This window comes from Oryctolagus cuniculus, chromosome 1, assembly GCF_051225735.1.
Source record: "Oryctolagus cuniculus isolate XC-2025 breed Fujian yellow rabbit chromosome 1, ASM5122573v1, whole genome shotgun sequence".
NCBI classification, from domain to species: domain Eukaryota; kingdom Metazoa; phylum Chordata; class Mammalia; order Lagomorpha; family Leporidae; genus Oryctolagus; species Oryctolagus cuniculus.
This window is the reverse complement of record NC_142867.1, coordinates 62749957-62759759: the sequence shown is the minus strand read 5'-3', so window position 1 is coordinate 62759759 and position 9803 is coordinate 62749957. Positions and strand designations below refer to the sequence as shown.

General features: G+C 46.4%; 1 protein-coding gene across 1 annotated transcript; it reads right to left on the bottom strand.

Annotated features, from left to right (window-relative positions):
* Positions 1 to 5732: 5732 nt before the first annotated feature.
* On the bottom strand, positions 5733 to 6717 carry LOC100345050 (olfactory receptor 52K1-like). Its single transcript, XM_089303844.1, has one exon. The coding sequence runs from the start codon at positions 6715 to 6717 to the stop codon at positions 5767 to 5769; it is 951 nt and encodes a 316-aa protein (XP_089159970.1). The 3' UTR covers positions 5733 to 5766.
* Positions 6718 to 9803: the final 3086 nt, after the last annotated feature.

Genomic DNA, 9803 nt, shown 5'->3' with positions numbered 1-9803 from the left:
TCAAGGGAACCACGAGGGTACCGAAAACAGTCAGAGCTGGAGATGTGATGATGGGAGCAGCAGGGGGAGTGATGTGACTCTGGGCACTGAAGATGGAGGACGACAGGGCAAGTGGGCACCAGCTGAGGATGGGGTGAGCCTCTGGATGCTGGGAAAGGCAAAGAAATGGATTCTTCCCCAAGGCATCCAGAAAGGAGAGCAGCTCTTGCCCACAACTTGCTTTGATACCAGTGAAATCCATTTGACTTCCAGAACTGTAAGACAATACACTTGCTTTGTTTTCTTTTTAAAGATTTATTTTATTTATTTGAAAGACAGAGTTACAGAGAGAGGTGGAGACAGAGAGAGAGGTCTTCCATTTGCTGGTTCACTCCCCAGATGGCCGCAATGGCTGGAGCTGAGCCGATCCGAAGCCAGGAGCCAGGAGCTTTTCCAGGTGGGAGCAGGAGCCCAAGGAGTTGGGCCATCTTCCACTGCTATCTCAGGCCATAGCAGAGAGCTGGATCAGAAGAGCCCTGCACCCCAGGGGAGACCAGGAGAAGCACCTGGCTCCTGCCATCGGATCAGCGCGGTGCGCCGGCCGCAGCGTGCCACCTGTGGCGGCCATTGGAGGGTGAACCAACGGCAAAGGAAGACTTTTCTCTCTGTCTCTCTCTCTCACTGTCCACTCTGCCTGTCAAAAAAAAAAAAAAAAAAAAAAAAAAAAAAGAGAGAGAGAGAAGAGGAGCAGCCGGGACTAGAACTGGTGCCCATATGGGATGCTGGCACTTCGGGCCAGGGCTTTAACCCGCTGCGCCACAACACTGGCCCCACTTGCATTGTTTTAATCTACAAAGTTGTGATAATTTTTTACAGTAGTAACTGGGGTTGATTATATCCCCTACACACACCTTACCCTTTGTAGAATCAGCCAGGAAGCCAGAAAACAAAACTCCAGTCCATGGGGCCCCTTTCCAGTGCTTTTGATTCACTTAATTATGGTCTGGACATTAGTATATTTTAGAAAGCTATGCAGGAAACATTGAGCTACTTTTACTCAATGCTATCTCCTTTATTTTATTTTTAATAGAATTTTAAAAAAGATTTTATTTATTTATTTGAGAGTTAGAGTTACAGACAGAGAGAGGGAGAGACAGAGAGAAAGGTCTTCCATCTGCTGGTTCATTCCCCAAATGGCTGCAATGTCCTGAGCTAGGCCAATCTGCAGCCAGGAGCCAGGAACTTCTTCCAGGTCTCCCATGTGGGTACAGGGGCCCAAGCACTTGAGCCACCTTCCACTGTTTTCCCAGGCCACAAGCAGAGAGCTGGATCAGAAGATGAGTGGCCAGGACTCGAATCAGTGCTCATATGGGATGCCAGCGCTGCAGGTGGAGGCTTAGCCCACTACACCACAGTGCCGGCCCCAGTGCTGTCTCCTTTAAATGAAGTGCCCAGACACTTTGGGGGCTTTAAAACAGTACCATTGCACTGCCAGGACTCTACTCTCAGAAAATCTGATGTAATTGCTCTGAGGTGGGGCTGAGCATTGCTTTTATTGAAGTTCCCTGGTGGTGCTTGGATGCAAGTTTAAGAACCAGTACTCTGGGGCTCAGTGAAAATGTAACCTGTACTGCAAACTAACTAACTTCTTTCTTTCTTTCTTTCTCTCTTTCTTTCTTTCTTTCTCTCTTTCTTTCTTTCTCTCTTTCTTTCTTTCTTTCTTTCTTTCTTTCTTTCTTTCTTTCTTTCTTTCTTTCTTTCTTTCTTTCTTTCTTCTTACATGGTTGTTTTTTATTATAACTTTAATTAGTTTTTAACAGATTCATTGTGATTTTTGGATACAATTCTAAGACCATGATATTCTCTTCCTCCCTTCCTCCCTCCGCTCTCTCCCCTCCACCTTCCTTCTTTCTCTGTTTCTTTCATTTTTTTATTTTTTGAGATAACTATTTTAAATTTACATTAAAGTAAAAAGGCTTAATACTTCACCTAGTAAGTTTAGCAAGTAAAAAGCAAAAAGGTCCTAGACAATGCTATAAACAACAATTGAATGTAAAAATGACCATTTCACCCATATGTAGTACATTTTAAAGTAATCACAGATCACTAAATCTATGCTAGTATAACTTTTAAATTTTTAATTATCTTTATATACAGAAGATAAACTCTATACTAAGTAAAGATTTCAACAGTTTGCACCCACACAGACACACAAAGTATAAAGTACTGTTTGAAGACTAATTTTACTGTTAATTCGCATAGTACAACACATTAAGAACAGAGGTCCTACATGGGGAGTAAGTGCACAGTGACTCCTGTTGTTGATTTAACAATTGACACTCTTATTCATGATGTCAGTGATCACTCGAGGCTTTTGTCATGAGCTGCCAAGGCTATGGCAGCCTCTTGAGTTTGCCGACTCTGACTTTATTTAGACAATGCTATAATCAAAGTGGAAGCTCTCTCTTCCCTTCAGAGAGAGGTACCTCCTTCTTTAATGGCCCCTTCTGAAAACTTCCTTCTTGATCACTCCAGCATTGCGAGGTTTCTCTGTGCAGCCAATAATCCTCTTATAGAATGTCAGGTACTGTATCCTATTATTTCTATATGTGTCTAAGTTCTTCCCTGGGATTGCTTTCTTAAAAAGCTAGACAGTAGGTATAACTCAACGCTGAGTCCTAAATGGTACCCAGAACATGAGTTGCAGATGATGTGGCAGAAGTCTCCCCAGCTTCCAGCGTGGGCTTCCTTCTCTGAAGCTGTTTTTACTTTGCATTTCCTTTGAAATAGTCAATGCTTTGGTATTTTTTTTATTGCTTTGCGGAAGAAAATTATATTCTAATATTTAAGAAAGGCAATTTCTATCTGCATTAAATTTTCATGTCTTTAAAGCATTTTGCCATTTTTCCCCAGGAAAACTCTCAGTATACTACTTAAATTTGCCTTTGCAAGTGAGCCTTTGCAAAGCTGTTCTGTGTCCTGCAGTTCCTGAAGCTGCCACCAGGAGCGTTTTTGCTAGTTCAAGGCCACCAGTTTGCTGGTCCCCAAGCAAGAGTAACTAAGAGAAGGGCTGATTGTTTATTCATATAAGTATTAATTAATAATTACTAAGCAATAATATAAATAAATTAGAAATTTCTAGCATTCATATGACTGGTTAAAGGAAGATACAAATTAAATAAACATTTAAAGAGATACAAACCCTAAACTGTAGTTTTATACTTTAACGCTTTAAAGTAACTGATCCTTTTATTGGAAAGGCAGACAGAGAGAGAGAGAGAGAGAGAGAGAGAGAGACAGAGAGACAGAGAGGATAGGGAGACATCTCCCATCCTTTGGTTTATTCTCCAAATGCAACAGTTGGGGATGAGCAGGGGCCCAGAACTCAATCTGGCTCTCCCATGTGGGTGGCAGGGGACCAATATTTGAACCACCACCTCCTGTCTCTCAGGTGCACATTATCAGGGAGCTGGAATTGGAAGCAGATCTGGGGCTTGAACCCAGGTGCTGTAATACTGGATGTAGGGATCCGAAATAGCATCTTAACTACTGTACTAAATGTTCACCCCCAAAAGTAACTTGCCTTTAATCTTGCTTAGTGCAGTCTTAAGAAAAAGTTTTTTGTATTATCATTATTAATTGACTATTTATTTATTTTTAAAAACAGGCTTTATATTTTAGAGCACTGTTAGGTTCACAGAAAAATGAATGGAAAGTCCAGAGTTCTCAGGTACTCCCCACCTCAACACACATACAGCCTCCTACACTATTCACAGATTTTCCCCTAGGATTTTATTCATCAGTGATTCCCTATATGCCTCTGAATGGAAATCACCTGGAAAGTTAAAAATTCAGATACCCAGGCCCCTTCCAATCCCACTGAATGAGAATCAACATGCACTGAGGCCTGGGTAACAGCAAATCTGTGACTAGCTCATCTTTTGATTACTCTTAAAATAGAAAAAAAAGGGGAAAGTATGTGCACCGGCATCCCCTATGGCACCAGTTCAAGTCCTGGCTGCTCCACTTCCGATCCAGCTCCCTACTAATGTGCCTGTGTAAGCAGTGGAGGATGGCCCAAGTCCTTGGGCCACTGCACCCACATGGGAGACCTGGAAGAAGCTCCTGGCTCCTGGCTTCGGATTGGCCCAGCTCTGGCCGTTGCGGCCATCTGGGTAGTGAACCAGTGGATGGAAGACCTTTCTCTCTGTCTCTACTTCTCCCTATAACTGTCTTTCAAATAAATAAGATAAATTTTTAAAAAATAGGAAAAAAAGTTCTGCTTTATTTACTCAGTAAATGATTATTTATTTATTTATTTTTGACAGGCAGAGTTAGACAGTGGGAGAGAAAGACAGAGAGAAAGGTCTTCCTTCCGTTGGTTCATCTTCCAAATGGCTGCTACGGCCGAGCTATGCCGATCTGAAGCCAGGAGCCAGGTGCTTCCTCCTGGTCTCCCACACGGGTGCAGGCACCCAAGCACTTGGGCCATCCTCCACTGACTTCCTGGGCCACAGCAGAGAGCTGGATTGGAAGAGGAGCAGCCTGGACTAGAACCTGGGACCCATATGGGATGCTGGTGCTGCAGGCGGAGGATTAGCCAAGTGAGCCATGGCGCCGGCCCCAGGATTTTTCTTTTTTAAAGATTTATTTATTTTATTTGAAAGTCAGAGTTACTTACACAGAGAGATGAGAGGCAGAGAGAGAGAGAGAGAGAGAGAGAGGTCTTCCATCTGCTGGTTCACTCCCTAGATGGCTGCAATAGCCGGAGCTGTACCGATCCGAAGCCAGGAGCCAGGAGCCAGGAGCCAGGAGCTTCTGGGTCTCCCACATGGGTGCAGGGGCCCAAGGACTTGGCCATCTTCTACTACTATCCCAGGCCGCAGCAGAGAGCTGGATTGGAAGAGGAGCAGCTGGTACTAGAACCGGCGCCCATGTGGGATGCCGGTGCTTCAGGCCAGGGCTTTAACCCGCTGAGCCACAGCGCCAGTCCCAGGATTTTTCTTTCAAACTTTGGTACCCAGATATTAAGGCTTATTCTATATTATTTGAAGGGTATGCATCTTTCTTCCACATATTTCATTATTATTATTTTTGAGAGAGAGTTCCCATTTGCTGTCACTCCCCAAATACTCATGATGGCCCATGCTTGGCTGTACCAAGACCAAAGCAGGGAGCTGGGATTCAATCCAGATCTCCTACGTGGGAGGAGGAACCCATTCACTTAGGCATCATTGCTGCTTCCTGGGTCTGCATTAGCAGGAAGCTGGAGTCAGGAGCTGGGGCTGGAAATTGAATCCAGGTTCTCTGATGTGGGGTCTGGGTGTCTTAAATGCTAGGCTAAATACATACTACTAAACCTTTTTTTAAAATTTTATTTGAAATAAAAGATCACTGTAAAATGCAGAAGTAGGTAGCTTTTATTGGGGGGGTATTTTAAAAAGAGTAGATACAGATTTCTTCATGTTCTGTGCAATTCTCTTAAGGAATTGTTAAAGAGAGACTTACGAAAACCATAACTCCAGTTGTTTTGACAACATTTACCACACAACTATGGACATACTGAGGTTCTTTTATGAAGGTATGCAGAAGTTCAAAGGCTTGTGTTAGGACGCTAGGGAGAGCAAGGCTGAGGGAGGCTCTATTTCCCTCTCCCTATTACAGGGGAAGAGAAGTTTGTGGAAGAGTAACAAGAATGAGTAAGATGGTAACAGCTGGTTTCCTTTGTATCCACTTCCTGTCTTCTTCAAGCTTGCCTGGACAACCAGACAGCTTGTCACAGGTGCCTCATGGATCTGCCCGCAGGAACATCCTTGCCAGGTGTCTCCTGATTTCCTTGGTTCTGGCCCCATAGATGATGGGGTTGACCACACACGGGAGCAGCAGGTAGAAGGCGCTGAGCAGGTTGTGCACATCCTGGGAGGCGGTGCGGGCCACCCGATAGACGATGGATGAGGACATGGTGGAGGAGTAGACGGTGAAGACGACCAGCAGGTGGGAGCCACAGGTGTTCAGGGCCTTGGAACGCGCGCCACCTGACGAAATCCTGAAGGCGGCATGGATGATGCGCGAGTAGGAGGCTCCTAGTAGGAGCATGTCCAGGACCCTGTTGAAGATGCGGACGGTGAGGCCCACGGTCTTGTTCAGGGAGATGTCCCCACAGGAGAGCTTCATCAGGGCCATGTGCTCACAAGCAAAGTGGTAGATCACATGTGAGTGGCAGAAGCGAACCCGGGAGGCCAGTGCCACCACTGGAGCAACAATGCATGTGCTCCTGGCAGCTGCCGCCCCCACCAGGCCAGCCAGCAACTGGCCTGTCACTATCTCAGGGTAGCGGAGAGGGTAGCAGATGGCCACATAGCGGTCCAGGGCCATGACCAGGAGGATGCTGCAGTCAAAAGCAAGGAGGAAGTAGATGCAGAACATCTGGAGCAGGCAGTGAGCCAGGGAGATGCGGTGGAAGCGTGTGGAGAAGCTGAGCAACATGGCAGGCACCACCGTGGTGGCAGCACAGATGTTGACAGCCAGGAGCAGGGCAATGAGCAGGTACATGGGCTGGTGCAGGCTCCGCTGGGCCACCACCGTGTGGATGACCAGGGCGTTGGCGGAGATGATCACCAGGTAGAGGCTGAGGAAGGGCAGCACGAGGAGGGCACGAGACTCCTGCAGCCCTGGGAAGCCCACGAGGAGGAAGCTGGTGTAGGACATGTTGGAGCTTCCATTGCTCCACCCTGACATCCTGCCAGGGCCGGGGGATGGCTGCTGGACAGGGGAGAAGGAGTTCTTGTGTCTGAGGACGGCTCTTCCTGCCCCAGCCTCACCAGGCTGCCATGGGTGCTTTGTCTTTCATGAACCACAATATTTCTATAGAGAAAATGAAGAGTTATGTGTTACCAGTTCCTGAGATGCTTCAAGAAATAGCTTATTTCTATAGCCTCAACTTGTGTGTTTTCCGTTTTTTTTTTTTTTAATTAAAATACTTTTTTTTTCTAAGAAATCATTATTGAGGATCTGTTTTGTACCGGAACCTATGCTAGGGCTTCAAATCCACAATGAATGATCATCTCTGTCTTGAATGAGCTCACACTGCAGTGAGCAAGACTGACATGACAAGTGAAAAAGAAAACGTGCCATTGCCAGGCTGTTCAGATGGACTCCTTTATGCTCCAGCTTTAGCCTGATGCTCTCAAAACTCCAGAACAAAACACAGGGCAGGAACTCCGTCTTATCACTCCTGACTGAGGTGCTCCAGTAGATGTGCTATATGGGATTTACAGAGTAGGTGGTTGAGTATTGGTGTTGTGATCCTTAGCTCAAAGCCCATCTGGGGAGGATTAAAGCTTAGAGGTTGGAGAGTCTTGGAGAGAGAAACCGCTGGGAATGAACTAACATTTTCCTTTCCCACACTGCTAAGGGGCAAGGAGGAGGCACAGTCAAGGGAAGTGACTCCTCCTCTGAGCTAGGAGGGGCTTTACAAAGACGTAACAGTGAATCTAAATTGTGCCTCCATAAGTTTCTATGATCTACCACTTTAAGTAACTCTATAAAAAATAGAGGTGGGGTAGGCATTTAACCTAGCATTTAAGATGCCAGTTGTGGCGCTTTTGTTCCACACCTGACTGTCTCTGGCTCCTGACTCCAGCTTCCTGCCAATGCAGACCATCAGAGGCAATGGTGATGGCTCAAGTGGTTGGATTCCTGCCATACACAAGGGAGACTGAGTTTCCAGCTTCTGGCTTCAGCCTAGGGTCAGCACAGGCATTTGTAGAATGAATCAGCAGGTGTGAATTCTCTCTATGTCTCTCTATCTCTATCTCTCTGCTTCTCAAGTATATAAAAAATTTCAGTAAGGGTTGAATCATTTGTACTTAGTAAGTCTACTTGTGGTTGTCTCTTTTCTAGGCAATACATACTAACTTTTCAATGATGTAGTCTAGGAGTTTGAGTTACCTTTATCCATCTTATTATTTTGGTGAATTGAGAGTCTTACCAATTTCCATTATTTTCCCATGATTTCCTAAAGAATATTATGAGGAAACCAGGAGAACACTTGCTAGTTCTTTCAGTAACCTGTATCTTAACTTTTATTAGCATAATCAGATATCTCCTATGATCTTGTCCCCATCTTGGATTTTATTTCCTTCTCAACAAAGTTTCTCCTGCCTTTCATGGTTTCAGGGAATTTCATGCAATACAAAAGGTAGAATTAAAATCAGAGATGAACAGTTTCTCCCTGTCATTTTTGAATACTGTACCATTGACCAGGTCACACATACCTGGCCCTAGCTTCTCCTCCTTTCAGGGAACACTCATCTGAAAACTCCATTCTTCCAAACCCTAGCTTCACAGTTGTTGTGTTTTCAGGAATATGGACCCCAGATCATGAGCTATTTAGCGGCAGAGACCTGCAGGGGCTGGGAGGGGAAGATCATTACCCCATTCTACCTGCGCCTCCAGTTGGAATCATAGGATCAGAGAACCAAGGCAGCTGAGACCCCCCAAATCCAGTAATCTGGGCATCAGAATAGGGCTACCCCTTTGGGGGATAGTGTCCAGCCCTCCAGCGAGAGGGTGATTCTGTGAGATGTCCACCCTGATCAGTAGGCACCAGCTTTAGCTTCCTTCCCCTTAATGTTGGGATCAGTAAAGCCTCTTCATGTTTTTTTTTTTTCAGCCTATCCTATTTTAGGGGTACCTGTTGTATTTGAGACAGTCTGTCCTATTACAGGAGGTCTGTTCTAGAGGCGGACAGAGCCCACTCTCAGGAAGTAGTCTGGGCTGAGTCACCATCATGCCCTTAGAATTTGCTTGCTGCCCACTCCTCCCGGTTGTGCTCCCTGGAGCCACACGGCCTTTTGGTCCACAAAGCCTGGTATTTTAAGGGGAGGATTTAGGACCTAGTGTTTGGACTGATTTGGACAGGATAGGGTGCTGGGTGTGGTTTTCTGAGCAGGACAGGAATGGTGGGCTAGGTGGGAAGAGGGGGATCCAAAGCTGAAGCCTGTGGGTCCTGGGGACGAGGGTAGTAGAGTAAGAAGCCTGTGGCTCCTGGTTCTGCCACTCACTGTGTGCAACTCTGGGCAAGGGACTTAACCTGGGAATTCCAGTGCTGGCCTTAGCGGGATGGTGGGGAGGACAGAATCGCTGAAACCTGTCAAGCTGGTGAGCAGCCTAGGCGCCCTCTCTCTCCATGGTTCAGTTTGGAAGGGGAAGGGAATGGCATCACCCCAAACCTTGACATGAGTGGGGAGTGTGAGGACAGAAGAAAGGATGCTGTGTGTGGGGACACACACAGAGGTCTCTCTTCATCCTACTCTTGAGTTTGTAGCTGCTGAATCTTGTACACTCTGTTTCCAACGGCCCAGAAGAGGGAAGGGTCGGCATGAGACCTGTTCCTCCCCCAAAGCAGGGTTCTTCAGGGCACTGGCAGTGGAATCCAGTGCGGGAGGAGGCCTTGAGCACTCCTGCACAGACTGCCTGAGTGAATGTGGTTGCCCTGGGCACGGAAGAGAAGGTTGCGTGTTGTGGGGGCAATGAAGAGAGAGGCTTGGGCCGGTTTGAGATCCATTCAGCTTCCAAATGGGGAAGAGGACTAGATTTTGCCTATCTCCATGGAAAAGGAAAGCAAAGAAGTAGGACTACCACCTGTCCCTGGATTACTCAGGAGATATGTCCTGGTATTTCAATGGCCCTGAAACCCAGGGTTTGAGGCTGGGGAATGGGTGCTCAGGGGTGAGCCCTTGTCCTTCTCTGGACTTGGGGAGGAGGAGTGCATGGCCAGAGGAATAGGGGTGACTGGGATGGCCTTTGTCCTCATTCCCTGG